General features: G+C 37.5%; 2 protein-coding genes and 1 non-coding gene across 3 annotated transcripts; 2 read left to right on the top strand and 1 right to left on the bottom strand.

The window, feature by feature from the left end:
• Positions 1–9339: 9339 nt before the first annotated feature.
• Positions 9340–11921, top strand: LOC126796182 (uncharacterized). The gene is made up of 7 exons (XM_050522948.1): positions 9340–9484; positions 9550–9639; positions 9728–9882; positions 10159–10279; positions 11191–11310; positions 11408–11478; positions 11578–11921. The coding sequence occupies exons 1-7, from the start codon at positions 9362–9364 to the stop codon at positions 11822–11824; spliced, it is 927 nt and encodes a 308-aa protein (XP_050378905.1). The 5' UTR covers positions 9340–9361; the 3' UTR covers positions 11825–11921.
• A 119-nt stretch (positions 11922–12040) lies between these two features.
• On the bottom strand, positions 12041–12112 carry TRNAW-CCA (transfer RNA tryptophan (anticodon CCA)). Its single transcript has one exon. It is a non-coding gene; the product is annotated as a tRNA-Trp (tRNA).
• Positions 12113–12257: 145 nt separating this feature from the next.
• Positions 12258–21262, top strand: LOC126796171 (uncharacterized). Its single transcript, XM_050522936.1, has 13 exons — positions 12258–12629; positions 13338–13454; positions 14333–14397; positions 14904–15009; positions 15896–15967; positions 17193–17252; positions 17348–17477; positions 17560–17753; positions 17949–18133; positions 18488–18615; positions 18878–19155; positions 19819–20062; positions 20503–21262. The coding sequence occupies exons 1-13, from the start codon at positions 12348–12350 to the stop codon at positions 21111–21113; spliced, it is 2472 nt and encodes an 823-aa protein (XP_050378893.1). The 5' UTR covers positions 12258–12347; the 3' UTR covers positions 21114–21262.
• The last annotated feature ends 1428 nt before the right edge of the window (positions 21263–22690 follow it).

Below are 22690 nucleotides of genomic sequence, written 5' to 3'. Positions count from 1 at the left end.
GAATGCAATTTTAATTTAATTGTAACATACATGATAACAGATTCATGAGATAGACGTACTATCTTTAATTTTCAGCTCCAATATGAAAGAGAATTCATCAAGAACAAACCATGTACATTAATTAACATGTTCTTCATATGAGATATCATCTTTAATTCATGCTCAACTTTTAAGAATGTCCGTAGTTTTTCACCTTGATTTTTTTTTCTAAGAATGTTTTCCCATACATGTTGTAGGGATGTATGTATATATCTATATAGGAGGATTTTCAGGTGTGGACGTCTGTACCTTACGGATTCAGCGTTTCCAGCAACGGCAAGCCGCAATGGCAGGGTGGACCACAACAGCTGCACTCCCCACCTCATGGCGGTTCCGTCTGTGTCGGCCGGAGCTCCATCGGCGAGCCACGGCAGCGAGAATCACGAAATCGCCGGAATCTGCCCAGAAACTTGAATTTTACAAATTTCGGCCACTGTGGGTCTCCGATGGAGCTCTAGCCGGCACATGCGAGATTGCCGGGAGGTGGGTAGTGTGGTTGTGCTGGTCCGCCACACCGTTGCGGCGTGCCATCGCCGGAATCGGGACGTCCGCACCTGAAACACTCTGTATCTATATATATATATATATATTGATTAATGTTAAAATGTACATTTAATTCATTCACAACAACAATAGAAACTAACAACCACAATTTTGAAGCAAAATTCTTTAAACAAATGTATATTAAGCGAAAAATGTAGGATATAGAAGCAAGTTACAATTGAAACCGGGCATAGATTGTTACATCATGGAGGTGGGCGCCATGGAGTGCGATGCGATGCATATTAGAGGCCAAACCTAATCCAACCCACTCTACATGGTTTTGGTGATTTCGCAAATCATATCTACTTTTAAATAAGTTAAATTGTGTCTTCGGGTAATGCCATTAAGAATTGAAAACAAGTCTTATGTCAGAGAATTATCATGCCAACTCTAACAATTTGAGGAACATGTCATACTACTAGAGTCCTGCAATGGGTTGGTGTGATCTACAAAAAACCATAAACACTTTGGCATCATGAACCCTCTGTTAGGAACTTTACCTGAGTTACCTGCACCGGATTTCCAACGAAACATAATAGTGATGTAGTACTTTTATATCATGGTTTGGGATTTGTTCTGCCAGTGATGGCTACAAGGTCATTGTGGCAGCTGATTTTGGTGTTGATGAAGATGAATCGAAGTTGAGGTCTAGGTCGAGATCTTCTCGATGAGAGATGACTTTTGAAAAAAGATTGAATGCCCAATGGAGTATGCAATCCAGGAACATGGGGTTCTATATATCACCACCGAGGAGTGGTGGTGGAAAGGTTTTTTCGGCGACCGGTGAAGCCCGGAAAAGATTTCATTAGGGCACTAGGGAGGCGACTGGCACTAGGAAAAGATGTGGCCGGCTAGGAAAAAAGTCTAGGGTTTTCTTTTTCTTTCGAATTTTAGGCCAAAGGCTCAGTACTAGACTTTTAGCATGTGATAACATGAAATAGAACAATGATTAGCCAGAAAGAAAAGTAATTTTATTAAATGATAAAAATATCTTTATATAGGGATTACATTAAGAACACCGTTGAATCAATAATTACGTAACATTACTTACCGCTAAACTATACTAATTATAAGCTACAACCTTTAATATTCTCATGTAGAAGTTTTATTTTAACGATATCTATCCCTTATTATTGTTGCGCTATTGCCTTCTCAAGAGAACATTGACAGAAGCAACATTGGCTACTACGAAAGAGACCTATTATAGTTTGCCCATCATGACACCCAGCGGAACCAGGATTTGAGTGTGGGGGGTCCAAAATATTTTCTCTAATTTCTCAAAACTTAATAGAAAAAAAATGAAAGATGATTTCATTATTCTTGTTTAGGAAATACAAAGAGATGAAAAAAGAGGAAATATACATTTCAAATGTGATATAATCGTCATAATACAATACAAATGAAAGTATTTATAGTTAACTTCTTATTAGTTTTTGTAATAAAATGCTATTTTCTTAATCTAAGAGGGCTCCATCAATAAAATTTAGCATGAAACAAGGTACAATTAACATAAGTAATGAAATTTATTTTGACTGTTTAGGAAGCTAGGGTTTTGGACCATCTCATACTTGAGTCTAGATCCTAATCCTTTTAGTTTAAGAAATCTTTTAATTAACTATGAGTTTGTTTTTGCTTTTAGTAATACAATCTTTAAATTTAAAATTAATAAAAAATATGTATTTGAGAATAAGGGGTGGATGAAGACCTGATCGGGGCTTGAGGAGGAGAATTTTGTATGTGGGTCCATTATTGATAGAGACATGTATACTAACCAAATAATGTAAATTAATGTATGGTAAAAGCCTATATGTGGAAAACCCAGGGGGTCTTAACCACCCCAAACTCCAACAAAGGTCCGCCCTTGAGGACACCTACACCTTGGACGGCTTGAAAGACAATATGTTGCTTTAGTGCACGGCCCCATACTCTCGGAGGAGGACATTGTGCAACTTTTGAAGCCAAACCAGACTTTTGTGTAGAAGCAAAAATCTCAGATGATTCTGAATAACACAAGAGTCAATGAAAGAAACAATTAACTGTCAGTGCATATTTATGTATTTTAACACATAATGCATGATGAAATAACTGTATCTTTATTGAATGATATGAAGGCTTAAATATGGGCATTACAAAACCACACTCCCATAGAAATTGGGAGTCCTAATCTATTACAGAAATGTTAATCTATCTCTTAACAGGAAACCTATTCAGGCTAAGACACACACAAAGGTAGAATAATAATTCTCCCATAACACTCCCCCTTGTGTCGCATGCCTAGGTTGCATGGTGCACAACGTTGCCTCGGTAAAAACCTTGTCAAGCAAAACAAAAACCTCTTAGGTAAAACAAAAGCTTAATCGAAGGAAAAAAAAGCGCAACGCACCGACTACTTAAAGATCTTAACATGTGATGTAGACTCCCCCTGAAGTCTACCAAACTCTAAAGTTCTGATAAACGACGCATGTCAATACTTTTCACATGTTTCACAAAAGTAGATTTATGCAGAGACTTAGTGAACAAATCCGCAACATTGGATTCTCAACTCACTTAATTGATCTGAACATTCAAGAACTTCTGTTGTTGAACATTGTAGAAGAACTTGGGCGAAATATGCTTGGTGTTGTCTCCCTTGATGAAACCTAAATTTGTCTGCTCTATGCACGCAGCATTATCTTCATAAATGCACGTATGTTGATCAATTGTAGAGACTAATCCACAAGAATCATGAATATAACGAACGAGTGATCGTAGCCAAACACATTCTTTAACTGCTTCATTGTAACGACCCCAAAATTTCGAGCCTAAAAACTCAAAATTCTAAAGTCGTTAAACACAAATAATCTCAAATAAACCGAAATCATTTAAGTGTAACAGCGGATCAATTCTGAGTTCTCAATACAACTCAGACAACCAATTATTACAACCCAAATTATAATCCATACACAAGATGGAAATGTAATAATTCTCACAAAACACTCACAAATCTCACAAATGAAAATACACAAATCCTCACACACGAATCCATGCTAAAATCTCACCACAAGTAGGATCCGAACGACTTCGAGCCTCTGTAGTCGTCACTCAACCTCCACTAATCAGCACCTGCAGAATTATCCCCTACACCATCGAATTGGTGCACCGGGATTGTAAACACAAACCCGGTAAGCTTATAGCTCGTATGAGTAAAATCAAAATACAGTTCGCATATCAATATATACGAAAGATCACAAAACAACAAATATAAATGCCCCCATGAGCCAATGGTCAGCCCATCTGGTTGACCCAAAGAAATATGAAATAAAAAGCTCATGAGGAAATTAAGTAACCCTTCTGGTTACCCAATGCATTTATAATACGGGTACCAAGAACGCTGGTACACATCTGTTACCCCTCTCGTAATACACCGTTGATATTGGATAGCCACCCGCTACCCAACATCCAAAATACACCGAGTACCCATGAGCAGATAACCACCCGTTACCTCGCATGCAGTACTAAGGCAGACAGACTAGAGCTCTAACTGTATCGTAACTTTCGCCCGGCCAAAGGCTAGGTTCCGACTTGCCACACACGTACAATAATCTCACATCATATTGTACCAAAAATCACGTCCGAAGACAAATCACAATTTTATTACATTCTCCGTGATAAAATCATGTACAATAATCACTCATCATATTGTACGTTTTAAAACTTTCATGATATCACCACAATAAAAATCATAACAGTATACTATATAGCAAACTATATATATTCGTATTTATTACCATTTATACAATATATACATAGTCCACTATATCCTATACATGTCATAATTCATAAACACCTGAAGAATTACGTACAATATTCTCACATACTCATGCTCAATTTTCCGTCACCGAAATGACTATTTTTAATGAATTAATAACAGTACATAATTTAATGAACTATATATATATTATGTACCTATTACCATTATACTATATATATGTAGTCCACTAAATTATATACATGTTATAATTCATTTGATAAACACACTTGCAAAGTGTTGAATCACCACGAGGGTAGATTCGTAAATTCAGTGAGATTTTACTCACCTTATCGACTCGAGCGTAAATCCTCAATTCCCGATGATAATTCCTTTCCTCGATTAATGATCACCTTAAAAGAATAAGAAAAGAATTTAGAATCGTTTCGTAAACCTTTAAATGCCAAAACAGTAATAAACGGTTACTGTTCAGCAATTTTGGTTTATACGAAGTTACTGTTCACTGTTCACTATTCACGGTTACTGTACAATACTCAATTAATACGTATTTCTGTACGTATAAATAATATATACGTATTTCTGTACGTATAAATAATATATACGTATTTCTGTACGTATAAATAATATATACGTATTTCTGTACGTATAAATATTAATACGTATTTCTGTACGTATAAATATTAATACGTATTTCTGTACGTATAAATATTAATACGTATTTCTGTACGTATACGTACGATTTAAATGTAAATACAAATTCAGTAAATAAAATTTACTAAATTACCCTTTTACAAATTACTTTTTACATTTACTGAAAGTAATTTATAATTACATTTACCGAAGGTAAAATTTAATTACATTTACCGTAGTAAATAAAAATTACATTTACATTTACCGTACACAGTAAATTACCAAAATACCCCTATCGGAAAACATTTTCACACCGCCGCACGTGGCGGCGCGTGTGGCACACGCGCCACCTCCGGCGGGCCGCGCGTGGGGCCCACGCGCCGAGGCTAACCACGGCGCGTATCACGCCACCGCCGCCTCCAAAACCACCCTCTCTTCCTCCTCTACTTCCCCACGGTCTCCGACCACCCATAGCTTGCCCCCTACTCCCTCACGCGCCGCCTCTAGGCGGCGGTACCCCTCTCCCCCAACCCACCTCAAACTCCCACAAATCCATTCAAAAATTCAACAACATCAACACCACAACTCGATTCGTTCATCCCTTACCTCGATTGAGCCGTGGGGAGCGCCGGAGGAGCTTGGCAGCGGCGGAGGGAATCTGCAGAAACTTTGCAGCGTCCTTGCGATCTCACGGCGGCGAGGCACGAGCTAGCGGGCTGGAGGATGGCTGAGGGTGACCTTGCGGCGACGTAGAGAGGGGCGGTGTACTTCACGGCGGCTCGGAGACGGCGAATCGAAGGGGAGAATTTCGGAGAAGGAGAGGAGAAGAAAATCGGGGAGAGAGAGAGAGTTGAGAGCGGCGGGATGAGAGAGAAGGGAAAAGAGGGTTTCTGATTAAGGAAACCCTAATCCCATAATTATCTATTTATACTAGTTTCCAAATCGGAAACTAACTTCCGACGTTAATAACTTTTACCTCCGACGTCCGATTCGAACGCGTCACATATCCACGAACTCGTATCGACGAGCTCTACAACTTCCGTGAAGAAAGTTTTCACAACCGAGCAACGAAATAAAAGTCGATAAATTCGTTCGGAAACGTAACGTTTTCTTATTAAACGTTCTCGGAACGTTTCCGTTCCCGTTTCGTAACTTTTGCAAGCAATCATATTCGGTTTAAATCAAACTTCGCAACTTAATAGAATTTAATTCAATTCAAATAATGTTTGAAAACGAGGGTTATTACATTCATGGAGAGCGATGATCTCCGCGTGATTTGAAGAAGTAGCAACAAGAGTTTACTTCATGAATCTCCAAGATATCGCCGTATTCCTAATGGTAAACACATAATCGGCTTGAGAACGAGCCTTGTGAGGGTCAGAGAGGTACCCTACATCGGCATAACCAACTAATAAATTGTTTGGAGTCTTTGCATTGGGAGAAGGAGTTGCACGAGACCGGTTGTTACTCTCGGCACTATGGTGTGCTGCCAGCGGCGGCTTTGCCACGTATGGTGGTGTTGTCGGGGTTGCCTTCGGCGCCGATGTGAGGTGGCACGGCCATGGTGTTTTCTCTATTTTAAGGATAGAACAATCCTATGTCAAGGGAACCTTTCAAGTATCGAAACAAATGCTTGATTCAATTCCAATGACGTAGCACAGGCGCGGAGCTAAATCTAGCTAATAAGTTCACTGCGAAATATATGTATGATCTAGTGCATTGAGCAAGATACAATAGTGCCCCAATTGCACTAAGGTATGGAACTTCAAGACCAAGAACTTCTTCATCATCCTCTTTAGGTCGGAATGAATCATTCTTGATATCTAGACTTCGGATGACCATGGGAGTAGACAATGGACTGCATAGATCCATATTGAAATGTCGAAGCATCGTGTAATTCAACTGGTGGACTAAGATACCGTCAGCCCTATGAACAAGCTCATGGCTGATATAGAACTTCGTCCTCCCTAGGTCCTTCATCTCAAATTCCAACTTCAAATAAGACATGGTCTCTTCAATCTCATCAAGAGTACCAATTATATTCATGTCATCAACGTAAACTGCAACGATGACGAATTCATAATTTGTCTTTCGTATGAACATGCATGGGCATAGTTCATCATTCTTATAACCTCTCTCTTTCAAGTACTTGTGCAATCGATTGTATCACATTCTTCCGGATTGTTTCAACCCGTACAACGAACGACGTAATCTGACTACATGAGAACTCTGTGGTCTAGAGGCATTGTTCAACTAACCAACAATTGAAAGGTTTGATTAACCAACAATTTAAAGGGATCATATACCATGTATGATGAGGGCGTATAGATAAGCATTTGTATAATTGTATCTATATACAACAAAAGCAGAAATCATGATATTTTTCCTAAATTAACATTACACTAAAAAGAGAAATTGTTGAATGAGTAATTAAGGACTTGCAAAGCAAAGATGGTTTCCTTAGATATACCCAGCTATACCCTAGAATCTCCAATAAGTTCGACCACCTCTCCATCCCACCTCCTTCCGCGCAGCTCCAATCCAATCCAATATCTCAATGCCTCCTATGAGCACTACCCCCCCCCCCCCCCCGCCTCCTGGAGCTCCGCAAGCTTTGGTCCTCCACTGAGTTTCCTATATGGAAAAGCCAGCCCACTCTCAAGCCTGCTCTCCATGCTTGTAGATTTATTTTTGGTTCGTCTCCACCGTCCTCTTCGAACTGCGACCCTACTCTAACCGGAGGGAGTGGTAGCGCCGCCTAGAGATACTTATAACTAGTCAGGTCAAGCTCATCGCTTATAACCAAGGGCAGCGCCGATTGTCGAATTGACACAAAATAGGTTTTGTTTGATGATTTTCTGGGTTGTGAGTGGTTTTTGTTCGTTGCGGAGACGAGGACGTGAAAAAGAGAGATCAGCAGTGATAGAGTCTGTGTTTATACAAATAAAAAAAGAATTGGCAGAAGCCATGAGCTATGTCAAATTTGACATAAGAGAGGCAATGTCAAATACACATGTAATTGCATAATGGATTGGAGGGATTTTACAACGTCAAATAAGAGTCGTTGAGTTGACGTGTTAAATATAACACAACGGCTGGAGATGCTCTAAGTTACTACAAATTAAACGTTTTCTCTTATTTTAGATTTTGGTAGACCATATTTCCATAAAACATGTCAAAATGTCCTTTTTTTTAGAAACGTAAATGTATATATAAATATAAATCCATAGTGATGAATATCCTTTAATATTTTTCTTGTTAATTACTATATTATAGATTCGAGGAATGTCCTCTAATATTTTTTTTAGTCAATTTAGGGGATTGCTAATGCAAGCATTTAAACAAAATAAATGGTCACCAAAAAGCTTATTATATATTGATCGATCATGTCTGTCGCAATGGAATTCAAAAATTCATTTCTAGAGAATCGCCGAGTTGATTACATATGAATTTAATTTTTCATTATATTCAAAAAAAGTATTTTAATTTCTCTTCCATTTTTTAATAGTGAAATTCAGTGCGTTAGATAATTGTCAAAAAGGCAAGAACTAGCTACACCATAAGCAAGACAAACTCTCACTTAAGTATCGTCGTTCAATACATCTAAATAAGCTCGCACAAAGCATGAAGCACTACGCAAGCCTAATACCCAACTATATAAGTAGCTACATTATATCTCCTAAGACTAATTAAGACGTGTATATACTAGCTAGTTGTCATAAATATGCAATTGTGGCACAGCTAATATATAAACTATCATAGGAAATAAAATAAGTTGCATTAGTACTAATTTATAAAAACTCAAAAATTCTTATATATTTGTATCAAAATGAAACTAATTTATGTTCTTAATAACTCCAAAATTATATCAACTTAAATAGTAATGGTAAATTATAATATTTTGAACATAATATGTATTTTTTTGTTAAAATTTTATTATTAAATGTTACTTTGTTAATAAAAAAGTAAAAATATAGGTTTTTATTTAATTTCATAGGAAGGTGGGATTTGTCCCGTTCCGTCCCGATCTCGTTCCGTCCCAACCGGGATTAATCCCGAGTGAGATGCATTCTTAAAAACCCTTGTTCCGTCCTGATCCCGTCTCGATTTAAAAAAGAGTGGGATGTGACGTGAGATAAGTCCCGTCTCGTCCCGTCTCTACTCCTAATTTTTATATTTATTAATTTATTCTTATATGTTTTTTTTATAATAGTTGATAAAGTCAAATACAAATAGAAAAATTTGTTGGAGGCATACATAGTAATTTTTAGAGGTACAAATAAAACTACAGTACAAATACAGTACTGTATATAGTGAGAGGAGGAAAATTCCCGCTCTGTGGCCTTGTTGCCTCTCTACAAAAACCATAAGTAGTCAGTGGGAACTGAGAAGTGACCAAAAATGAACGCCTCGGCATCGCCGTTGGAATCAGAGGCAGAGGAAGCCCCCGATCTGGTGTGCCAGCTCGACAACGTCCAAGGCATGGTCGATGCCTTCACCACCGTCCGATGGAAGCGCCATCAGGTCAGTCCCCCTCCCCAACTCAATTCGCTCATCTAGGGTTTTCTCATCACCTCCTCTCCGCTCAGGACGCCGTCGTGGAGTTATCGGAGCACGGCGCCGTTTTGATTGTCGAGGAAACCGGTTGCCTCCAGGCCAAAGTGTATCTGCAGCGCGAGGTAAGTTTATAATTTTACGTGCTGTATAATTGTGTTGGATTCTGGTAAATGAATGGAAAATTGAGATTTGTGTTTGTGTTTGTGTTAGCTGTTTGTTCGTTATGAATTCAAAGGTCATGGGCGGCCCAGGTTTGGAGTGAGTTTGGGCCTGTTTGTGGATTGCTTGAACACATTTTCAGTTCCTGGGAAAGCAAGCTTAATTGAGATTCAGTATCCTGGTCCTGATATGCAGCTTCTTGTCAAGTATGTTCACATGTCTCTTTTTTTAATCGAATGTCGCAGCTTCTTGGTCTAGTTAATGAGTCTGAAATCAATTTATGAGTGAGTTTGTTTGTTTTTTCTTTCTTTCTGAAATGTAAAATAAAAGGTGAACAACTGCTGGGGGGGGGGGGGGGATCAATTTGAGGGAATAGTGCGCAAGTATGACAGCAAGGGAATATAGAGCTTTGTGCTATATTTATACTTTCATTATATGGAATGTCATGCATGTGGTCATTGAAATGTTTTCTTGGTTGGTAGGTCTGTGGATTCATTGGAATCTTGCATTTATGCTGAGATCAGGACAAGGATCCCAGATACAGTTTCGTGGGACTACAATTTTGAACCTGCAGGGAGCACCCCGATCTCTTTTACTGTTAAGGTATGCTCATCATTAGTATTTGTTATGTTGTTAATTAAAATAGTTATGAGTGGTTAGAAGAAAATATACACCATTCATGGCTTTGTTTTGGGCTTCAAATGTATTCATGATTCAACAAAGGCATCCCCGGAAAAGCTTTTAGCAAAAATGTTTCAGTTCTAGAGTTTAAGATCTTTGAACTCGTATCTGCTTGATTACATGTTACAAATGGCATATTAGTGCCTGAAGGTAGAATATACAACTTTTTAACATTATTCATTAACTATTGTTGTGGTGACAAGAGTGCATATACTCTTGAAAATTTTGGGTAAAACTTGTTTGCAATGTGTAAAAGCAACTTACAGTATCTTCAAAAATTGATTTCTAACATCTACAACTCAACTTCTGTCAAGGAGGTTTATATTGGTTTACCACCTTTATATTGTATTGCTATCATAAAGTTTGAGGTATGGCAAGGCATCTGAATGTTCAACATGATTGAAGGATTCATGTGGACTTTGCATGTGTTTGTGTGTGGCTGAGTCATGTGTTTACATCTGTTAATAAATAAGATGATGATGTATGTTTAAATAGTAGATGTCATTTAGTTGGTGTTCCTTATGTGATCAATCTAGTGTAAGCAGAAAGGTTAATTACTAATTTTTCCCTGTTGAGAAAGTAAAGAGTACCACAGATACGAGTAAAATAGGGGATCTTCTTCACATGTCCACTTGTGGCGTATTTGGCATTAGTTCTTGACAAAATAACAATTCATGATATTGTGAAGTAAAGACTTATGTTTTCACTTATGATTGAACAATGTCTGGTGAAGATTTGAACTCAAACATGAATGTCTTTACACATTGGATACGTTCTTGATTTATGTTGAGGTTCTTTTACCTTTCTTTTGCGTTACATGTAATCTACACCAGTCTGCAGCACTGAAAGAAGCAATTGATGATCTTGAATGGCCTGGCTCAAGCATCCAGATCAGTTTACAACCAAACCCTCCTACTGTTACCTTCAGAGGTGAAGGCCATGGAGATTTACAGGTAATATCTGTGTCCAAACTGTCCATCATACATGGAATCAAGAATCTGCTATGATGAGTACAATTTTCTTATTCTTGTATGCTTCTCTTGCTTGCAGATAGACTTTAAATACCATGTCAATACTGATCTCTTGGTTGCATTTCAATGTGATCGTCACGTATCTTACAGGTATACTTTGCATAACTTTTGAATAAATACATTCACCGTGCATTGCACTTCCACTGTTCCACATTTTTCACCATGTTGGTCTTACCCTGGTATCTTTAGGTATAAATACAAGTTCCTTCGAGCAACAACTTCAAACATCCCCAGCACTGTAATTAAAGAGAACAGAGGAAGCAAGTTGACTATTGGGAGAGGTGGACTGCTGAAAGTACAGCACTTAGTTTCAGTGGCAAGACCAGCTACTTCCCACCCGCGCATAGACTCTGCCGGATATCAGCAGCCAAGTCGAATCGCTTATATCGAATTCTTCGTGAAACCAGAGGAAGATGAAGCCACAATACATGATTAGAAGCCACATTTTCAAATTAGATATCAGTTGAATGTGTAGTTTGTCTAACTATCGAGCAATGTAATTGCAGCAGTGAATCTAACTTTCAGTTGTTACAGCTCTATTGCATTCCAAAAAAAAAAAATACTCTTTATTATTTTACAACCAATTAGGAGAAAAGAGTGTTAATTCTCTTACAAATAGAAAAAATAAAAAAGATAATAGGATCTGAGGGATTGAACCCGACGTGAATCGAACACGCAACCTTCTGATCTGGAGTCAGACGCGCTACCATTGCGCCACGGATCCGCGTTGTGCACGTGAACATATCTGTTTAGACTTTATAGCAAATAGTTTTGAAGTCGCATAAAGTGATAAAACCCTACTGCACCGAAGCCAAAACGGTCTAAAACCCTGGGGCTGTCCTCTTCCAAAACCCACCCCTCTCTCTCTCTCCACGTTTTCTGCACCACCACATAAACTCTACTTGACATTCAAATTCACCACCCTCAACCTCACCTGACTCTCTCAAACTCAACCAGTAATGGCTCCAATGTCGTCGGCGTTCGAGCACGTGAAGGACATGCACGACTCCTCTCTCAAGCCTCGCTTGCTTCACTCTCTCATCCGAGACCACCTCCCCGACGATAGCCTCCCCTCCTCTCGCACCTCCCTCGACCTCTCCGGCCTCGTCTACATGATCAAAACCCACTCCCTCCTCTCCGAGTCCGCTCTGGATCCGACGGACCTCAAGCTCATCGCTCCCTGGAGATCCGCCGTTGATTCCTGGCTCGACCGCTTGTTGCTCCTCGTCTCCAGCGACTTGGTATTGCGCTCACCTTATTTAATGTCTCCATTCAAGCTCAATTTTATGTGCTACTTTAGTTGTCGAATCGTTTCGGAATGTGATTGACTGTATGATATGGTCTATTAGTGCTGTGAATAGGATGAGGGCCCTGTCATTTCCTTGATTGTAGTAATGTGACCATTTTTTGCAGTGAGACAGTTGCTGGAATTGTTGATAGTTGATTAGTTTCTCGTCTCGAAAGCCTCTTGTGAGATTCATAGGAGGAGGCGATACAGTCGGTTATCAGAGATTGTTTTGATGGTTAACTGAGGTGTCTACTCACAAAGCTTAATAGGAGAAAGCTGACCTGATTTGATGGATTATGATTAGGATGTTGAATAAAACTGTTTTGAGCCTTGACAACACCTAAGTACACTGTGTAGAAAAGCCAAATAAGGAACCACACAATCACGTATTATCTGTAGTACTGATATTTTCCGAGTTTGGTTTATGATAGAAGATATATGGACATAAACTTTATACTTTACGAGTGATATTTTAGCAGTTATTGGACGAATTTAATCCTAACAATTTCTATATGAGTTATTTGATTGTACTTCAGGCAGGCATTTTTATGTTCTCATCTTGTCAATGTAAGCCAAAGTTATGGACAAGTTATTTGTACTGTCTAAGACTTCTTGTTCTTCTTTAAATGTTAATTAATTTGCTTATATTCTCCTGGTTTAGCCAGATAAATGCTGGGGAGGAATTTGTTTGCTAGGGGTGACGTGTCAGGAATGCAGCTCTGATCGTTTCGTGGCATCATACCCTCTTTGGTACCAGAGACTTTTATCACCTCTTCAGGTACCCTAACAATTATTATTATTATCTTTAAAAAATTTGATTTGATTTTAAATAAATACTTATTCAAATGGATAATTTTCTTTGGCATAATAATCATTATGTGATGACTACATGCTTGTATTTTGAGAAACTGTTGTTTAAGATAATTACTAATCATAAGATACAACACTCTTTGATTACATCCTTAATGCCTTTGTCAACTTTGGTTCTGATCCTCAATGGAACGTTACAATCTCTAAGTACCTTCGGAGCTATAAATGTTATATAGATTTCAGAGTCTCGCAGATTTCAGAGTCTGGCATGGTTAGCTTATATGCTGTTGACATTTTGAATCACCTGTATGGAATTTCCCTTTGAACTAAAATAGTGGCACATTTATTTTGATGTTATCGCTATGACTCTTCATTTTAGTCATATGCCAGTGGAAGAAGAATTGTACAATTCTGCCGTCAGTCTTTACTCATTCTCATAAAAAGAAAAAAAGAAGAACTCATTACTGATGGAGTATGTTCATGGCCCATGAATTTGACCCATCTCTTACAAACTTACAGTTATAGGAACAATGGATATTCTTTATATATACAGTAAGAAAAGCCAAATGTAATTCATCCAAATTTAGGTCCCAGAAACACCACCCATTTTGTTCCATAATGCTTGGACTAGGATCTCATGATAGAAAATATAATAAGTTTCTACGCATGCATGAGATCTTGTTTAAATAGATGCGAAGGAGATGGATCTTAAACATTTCAGTTTGTGAACTTATATTTTTCCTTTATGGTGAATGAAGTTTGTAGTACCTTGAACTGTAGTTGTAATTTGAAGTCTGTTCTGCAGCTTCACCCACCTTATTCCATTGTTCTTTGTTGACTAAACAGTCCCCAACAACTTCTGAATTCGTGAAGGTGGCCTCTTGTGCTTCAATGTCAGATCTCTTTACAAGGTTGTATATCGTTATTCATGTACTTGTGAATGCTTTCCAAACACATTATCTGATCTCTATTATGAATGCTTTCCTTTTTTAGTTTATACTTGGATCATAATGAGACATAAAATTCATAGCAAAAGGTTTAACTCACTCTCTCTCTCTCTCTCACACACACACACACACACACACACACACACACACAAACACAAACACAAAACACAAACACAAACACAAACATACGCACAAACATACGCACAATTTGCATCGTACATGCCTAAGCTATATTTTGGAATTCTTTGTTTAATTCTTTCATATGTCAGAGATATAACTAATCATCAAGCTTGTTCTGTGTTTTTCTAAAAATTAGATCTTGGATGCAAAACTTTATCCAAAGCATTAGTAACCTAAATGTTTCAGTTGGAACTGCATCGGTCGTCTTGTACTTAGATACAGAAAAAATAATGTTTGATATGGACAAATGATAATGATGCTCTAATGACTCACTTTCCTTTGTTTTTTAGATTGGGTGGATTTTCACGTGTTAAGAAAGATGGAAGTGCCCATGCATGGAAACTCATTCCATCAGTTTTGATGTTGTTAGATGATAATCACTCAGAGGTTGTTTGGGTAAGCTACTAATACACTTTTCATTAGGCACCAACTATTTTATTCTTAGTAAGTAAAATTTTTATTTGACATGAAATTATTGTATAGAACTTCAATTGCATGTTCTAAGACTTAGTTTATAACTACGTATCCAGCATGTTCAATTGTTTTTCAAGAGGGCATAGGCAAGGGGATCTGTTTTCTTAATTTTTTTTCTTTTACTTTTATTGCATATAGCTTGAGACCTGAGAGGGAACTTATAGATCTACAATTTGTAGATAAATACAATATATCTTTTTTCCTCAAAAAAAGAAAGAAAAAAAGAAGAAAAGAAGTTGGTAAATCATCTAAAAGTAACTGAACTGTTTTGTGGCTTTAGTTTTTTACTTGGCTGAAAAACAATTGAAAATAACTCATTAGGGTTTATACTGAATAAGGAAGAATGGAGATGATTAAAGAAAATCTAGGTCCCATGGGAATATGTAGGTGGTCAGAAGCAAGGAGAACAGACGCATTGGGGTGGGAATTTTACTAGGAAACTTGTTATGGATATTCCCTCTTGGGCAAGATGCTTTGTGGTACAGGCTGTTGAGGAGTAAATATGGTGTTGGTACAAATGTTGCAATGCAGAACCGTTGTTGAGAAGTTCAATTCAAAGCCCTTGGAGGGACACATATGTCTTTCTCTCATTGGTGTGTGATCGCAAAGTTGAAGCAGATGGTTGAGGGTTCATATTGAGCTTAATTTAAAGAAAAAAAATTTATGGAGAACTAGTTGATTACTTCTATTTTAATTTGAGAGTAGCTGTTGGCTTGGTCCTTAATTTTTTTATTGTATATCCTAGTCTGTCGTCTGGTTTTACTTGTTTTGGTTTTCCCCTTCATGCTGTCTTGTTGTGTACATGCAGGAAGAAGCAGTTCGATTGCTATGCATATTCATATCTTTCTTTCCAATTTCCATCAGTCGTCATTATGACAGTGTAAGTTTCTTATTTTCATTGCAGAACCTCTGATTTCATTTCTTTATTGGCACTATATATTATCAATCACAAATGTACAATTCATGTGAACATATAATATGCTGTGATGCACGGATACGTGGGAAAAATTGAATGCCCGTATCGTACCCGTATCGGATATTGGCACGGTATGGATACGCTACATTTAAGTATCCTTGGCTGAAAATACGCACCCACAATATGTACTATATAGTCAACTCACCAGATACGGTCAAAATACATTTTGGATACGTTTTGGGGTATAATTGTCATTGCCACGTTAAAAACTCAGAATTACTATAGTACTAAACTACTAATTACAATTAGGTGGAGAGTCTAATGGCCAATTTCATTGTTGTATCTTCTATTTTGCTTGAATTTATTAAGTATTTAATTTATAAACTTATGTTTATTATAAAATTGATGGAATTTAGGTGCTTGAATTGCTTGTTTGATTAAATTTTAGAATATATATATAATATATATTAAATATTATTTTACAAAATGTATCCAAAACACTACAATTTAAAAAAGAACGTATCCCGTGTCATGCCGTATCCATATCCCGTACCCGTACCCATACTCGTGCATCATAGATAATATGTTGTGGCTTTCAAAGAAAAAAGTTTCAATCCCAAGTACATTTCAAGCAACATATGATGCATAACTTAGTTTAATATTTTACTATGATCAACTTCCAAGGGTTTTGGAATGTGTGTTTTATATACAACAGTTTGTAATTGTTCCACTTGTTTTGAGCTTTATCTTCTCTTCTTAGAGAAGTCAGTTGCCATTTATGCTAAAATGTAGAAAAGTTACGTCATTCATGAATTGTGACTATATAACAGCACCAATAATCGATTCCAATTGTTTGACATGTGTAATTGTTTATTCCTCTGGAGTATTGAATAAAAAATACCAATTAGTGTACATTCTGAATACTCATACTGTATTACTTACCTGGGGGTCATTTGATGCATTTCAATATGTACAAATGATCTTTGTAAGACTTGGTCCAATAGAAGCTGGAAGTTTATTGTACATATGTCATATTTGACGATGTCAAATGAATTGCTTTGGCTGTAGTGCTTACATGAATAAAGCTAGAGAATGTATATTATTGGAAACAATTTGAATATCAGAACCTCTTGAGAACCCCATAGTTGTGAGACTAACGCCAAGTAATTACTTAATATGTTTTATGCAGGTTGAAGATGCTATTGCTTCCAAAATTTTGTCCGGAAACTGTAGTTTCAGTATGCTAAAGGTAAATTCCTGTTTGCTTCTCTTGAGGAAAAATAATGAGTCAGCAACCTTACTATGATATCCCTAGTAACTTATGTGTGGTATTTACTATCTCAGAAATTTGCTCACTGCCTGGCATTACTACCAAAATCAAAAGGAGATGAAGAAAGCTGGTCATTAATGATGCAGAAAATTTTATTGTCAATTAATCGTCATCTAAATGATATTTTCCAGGGTTTTGAGGAAGGTACATTGTGTTGTGATATAGCTATTTGTGCTTTTGCGGGTGTCAACATAAATTACCATTATCATATTTGCTTAAATTGCAGAAACTAAACGTCATGAAGGTATTAGACTTTTTCTTCCTCCTGAGAAAGATCCCCCTCCCCCTTTAGGAGGCAATACATTAACGGGAGAAGCCTCAGTGGAGGCAAGAAAGAAGTCTCATAGTTCACTTGTCTCCAGCGTATCTTCTCTGTTATTAAGTTGCTCTACAATGCTAACCAGTTCATACCCTGTTCAGGTTTCCTATTTTATCTTTGTAGCTACCTTCTGATTCCATGATTAAGCTGAATTCACTTCTAATATTTTTCTTTTTAAAATTAAGCTACAACGCTCTGTTTTTTTTTTTAAATTATTTTACAACTATTCTTCTGTCTTTCCTGAATTATGTAAATTGAGTTGATATTCTACACAAGCTAATGTATTTCACTAATAGGTGACTGCTCCTATTCACTCCTTATTAGCGCTTATTGAGAGAGTGATGGATGTGGACGGCTCCTTGTCACACTCCCTGCGGCTCTTTATGACTGCCATGCAGCAAGAGTTTGTTTGTTCGGAACTTCCACGCTTGCACTCGTATACTTTGGACCTTCTTGCTGGAATCTTTAAGGGCATGCGCAGGTATCCTGCAATTATAATATGGGGTGTCTCGGTCTTTGTCATATAATTATGCAATAATGCTTTCATTCTGGGGCCTTTATCATTTGGACTTTCCTTTTCTATTTATTTATTTATTTGTTTTTTGTAATTTTTTTTGGGTGGGGGGAGGGGGGGGGGGTCCTGTACGGCGTGGTCAAGCTTTTTTCTTGTCTTAGTAATGAATATCTGTTCATTAATATGAATAATATCTATTTCTTGAACATTTCATAATGACATATTTAATTTGCATGGTCTCTTTTCAACATAGCCACATAGGAGAGATAATTTTGTGACACATTAGAATGTTGATTTTTAATCATATTATCTCTTTTGCAGTCAAGTTTTACCGCATGATGCCCATATCGTGCGTTTGCTTTCAGTGTACTTAAAGAGATGTGTGTTGCCGGAACTGAGGGTCAAGGTCTACTCAATCACAAGGATTTTGCTGATATCTGCGGGTGTCGGTATGCAGTAACTTCAGAAAGTTTATTTTTAATCATAATCTAGTCCTGCTGCCTACATTGGGAAAGCTTGCATATGTGCTATCTAGTCCTGCTTCCTAATCCATCTAGAGCCCAATTAGTATGTACAGCCTTATAAGTTAGCTGAGGCAAGCACCCTTAGATAAAGCATCTTGCTTTCACTTGTAACCTTAACTAGTAGTACCGTTAGTGTCGTTATCCTAGAAGTTATAGTTTTATTAATTGGGAGCTATATCTTTGCCAGGAGTGGCAGTAAGCCTTTCACAGGAAGTTGTGAACAGTGCTATTCTTGATTTAAATCCCATTATTACGGAGAGTAGAGCCAGCACAAAGCCCCCAACTGAAGAATCGCTGCAAACACCTCAGCCTACCAATAGAAAGAGGAAGCATGGAACTTCAATGACATCTCAAGAGGTGCATAACCCAAGTAATTTGGAGGTGGGAACCCCCAAGACTCATACAAGATGTTCAATTGCTGTGCAAATAGCTGCACTTGAGGCGTTAGAAGCTCTTCTGACTGTGGTATGTGCTCTCGACATCTTTATAAAGAATGTTGGGTTGAATATTCTGATTAAATACGATATTTTGATAGATTTGTAGAGGCTATGAGTAACAACTCCTATTTCATCAGTGAAATTGTCCCACAAAACATTAATGAATCCATGCACATTTCTGAGTAACTTGTTATAGTATAAAGACACTATTTGGATTTAATGTCATAAATGTTTAGCTTGGATTTCTAGGGACAAGCTTGTCAGCTTGATTTTGAGATATTAAAAAATTCTACCATATTTTCTGAAATCTTTTCACACATGTACTTCTTTCTGTTCAGCCTTGTTGATTTCCATATCAAAACTTTCAATTAATAAAAATCCAAAATGCCACGACAGTGTTATGCCGTTAGTTTTGGGTGGAAATCTCTTATAACAAAAAGAAAAATCTCAATTAAGTGATTCTTAACTCCAACTGTTTGCAACTTTGTAATCTTTATTTCCTTTGGTTAAAGAGTTTGCTGTATCTGCCCAGATTTTTTCCCCTTATTTTCTATCCAAAATCCAAATATAAAAGGGCTCGGTCCTGGAAAGATCATCTACCCTAATGGATCAATTTGGCTTCTGGGTCATTCCAATTGCACTCAATAGAGTTACATATGAGTGTAAATGTATATTAATTCTTTTAAAACAGGATGGTGTATTCAAATCTGAAGGATGGCGGTCAGATGTTGATCTTCTTCTTATCAACACAGCTACAAATTCTCTGAAAGGAGGACCTGCTGGTGAGAGTGCAAGCATTTATCATCCAAATGAACCTACTGATGTTTCGTGTGATATACAGCTTGCAGCACTACGTGCACTTTTGGCATCTTTTTTATCTTCATCTCTTGTCCGCCCCCCATACTTAGCTCAGGGTCTTGATCTATTCCGTAGAGGTAATTGCTTGCAGAATTTGTGCTCTTGTTCTCTCTATTTTATTTTCTTATGGTCAATAGCAAACAAATAAGGATCTATAGCAAAAGGAGGGAAGAGAAACAAAAACAAATATAAAAAAGGGGAAGCAAATAGAGGGTACAAAATCTGGTAGAGAACTTGGACTGATAGTGGTGCACTCTTAACTCTTCATCACTATCTACAATCTGCCTGGTAGGTTGCTCATCCATGCCTATTTACAATCTAAACAGCATGGATGAAGTAACATAAAACGAAAATAGGGCTTGTCCCTGAGATAAAAGAAATTGGTATTATTATAAAAATACGTTGTCTTAGTGTCACAATAAATTAGTAGCTGTTTCTTGATGAATCACAACTTAATTTTTTATGCTTGCACTTTTATAATTCCTTAATGACGTAGTAAATTGAAGTGGTTTTGCAGGCAAGCTTGAAAGTGGTACCGAACTTGCTGAATTTTGTGCTCATGCTCTCTTAGTCTTAGAGGTGCTTATACATCCCAGGGCGCTCCCACTGGCAGATTTCTCCAACATGACTAGCACTGATGAAAGAGCTTGCTACAAGTACCCAGTAAATTCCACAGTAGACAGTCTGAAGCACAGAGCCTCATATTCAACTGATATTCAGGGAACTGGGGATAATGCTCCTGATTTATTTCACGATGAACTGTACTCAAGCTGGATTGAAACCAGTATAAATACGGAAGCACCGGGGAATAACCTAGGCAAGACTATGCATATTGGAGAACCATCCAAAACGCCAGCAGTTTATGGCAAGCAAGTTCTTTCTGCAGACGGTTCATTAGGCAAAGGAAATATAGCGGGAAGGGAGCAGGAGACTGTAGCAGCAAACATTCAGAATGTGGATATTAGAGGAAATGGAGATGAAACTATGGGCGAACTTATTGGTGAAGAATCATATGGAAGGGCAATGGAACTTCCTCCATCATATCAAGCATACGAGATGACTAATGATTCGGATTCAGACTCAATTCCTGATATTGTGGATATCGATCCAGATTCTGATTCTGAATGATTTCTGGTGTTGGCATTACAGTTATGTTCATTTGATATTGTTGAAAGTTCTAGTTTACCATGTTTCATCTATTCAAAGAAAAAAAGTCTTGTTGATTTCCCAGTATGCACAAAAAGGATTTGAAGAAACTAAAGAACAGACTAACTTATTTGCCAGTATTACACATTCTTTTATTTTGAAGGCATAAAAGAAAACAAACTCGAAGCAATTGCCATCTCATTTTCATTATCGTCGAGATCATCACTACAATGTCGACATTATGGAACATTTTGTTGTTCATAATCATCCTCACATAAGGAATAGATTCAGGGAATTGTGAGAGCCTAATAGAAGGCGACTGTGTGACTACATTGAATTCGAAGATTGAAATATTATGATGAAATTAGACATTTATTCACTCGTTAGAATTTTGCATGTCACAGAAACCAAACGAAGCAAACATGGTTTAATCCGCCGTCAAAGTACGTAAGATCATATCTAATGAAATTTGGATTGAATATGTTATTTGTTTCCTATTTAGGAGACTAATTAGCTATATTAAGGGTAGGCCGTTAGGGTTGTGACTTGGTGGAAAAAGCTGGAGAGCTCGTCTCTGGTAGTGTAACTAGTAAGACACTTTTCTCTTCTCGTTCATACGTTTAGGATTTTCTTATGTTGATATCCCTACTTTCTTTAACAAGCAATCACAATCCTCTTCATACGTACAGAAAACCTTAATTCTCGAACCTATCACTTTTTTTCTTGACCTTAATTTAGGTTTTGCCGTCTTAGAACAGCAGGTTTTGTTTGATTTTGATTCTGTTAGGGTTTTGATGATCAGACATGGTTCCGGGACTGCTTTTGTTTACAGAAGAAGGAGAAGAGTTTTGTTGGAAGTCCAAGATGATCAATAAGACAACAGAAGGGGGTATCAGAAAACCTACCAGAAGTGAATACTTCGCATATCTAAAGGCAGTGAGGGATGTACTTGAAGACGAAAAGAAAAGCTACCAAGACTTCATTCAACTGCTGAAAGGCTATAGAACCCAAAGACTAGATCTAGAAAGTTTGATAGAGATGGTAAAAGATTTATTTGAAGGGCATCCAGATTTACTAATGGGTTTCAATACCTTCTTGCCAAAGGGATATGAAATCACCATCACATCCACTACTCCTAATTGTGTATCGATATCAGAAGAAGCTTTCACTTTTGTGAAAAGGGTAAAGGCACGATTTCGAGATGAATGTCATGTCTTTCTATCCTTCATTGAAATCTTAAAGGGTGAAAACAAGTCCAGAATTTTCCCAATGGTTGCAGCACTTTTCCGAGATCACCCAGACTTGATTGATGAATTCACTCAATTTTTGCCAAGTGAACCCTCCTGTGCTATTGACCTCTCTAACTGTGAAGCTTGCACTCCAAGTTACCATGTTTTACCAGAGGATTACCAGATTCCTGCTGCTACCCGAAGAACATTGCTTGATTCTCAGGTACTAAATGATAGTGTCAGCATAACTCCTTCAGCTGCTTCCTGTTCAAGAGGAATTCGCAAAACTCGATGTGAGCAGAGCCTATTTCAGTGTGAAAATGATATCTT

Source organism: Argentina anserina, chromosome 5, assembly GCF_933775445.1.
Source record: "Argentina anserina chromosome 5, drPotAnse1.1, whole genome shotgun sequence".
Taxonomy (NCBI): Eukaryota; Viridiplantae; Streptophyta; class Magnoliopsida; order Rosales; family Rosaceae; genus Argentina; species Argentina anserina.
The sequence above is the reverse complement of the archived record's forward strand: the minus strand, read 5'-3'. Positions and strand labels throughout refer to the sequence as shown.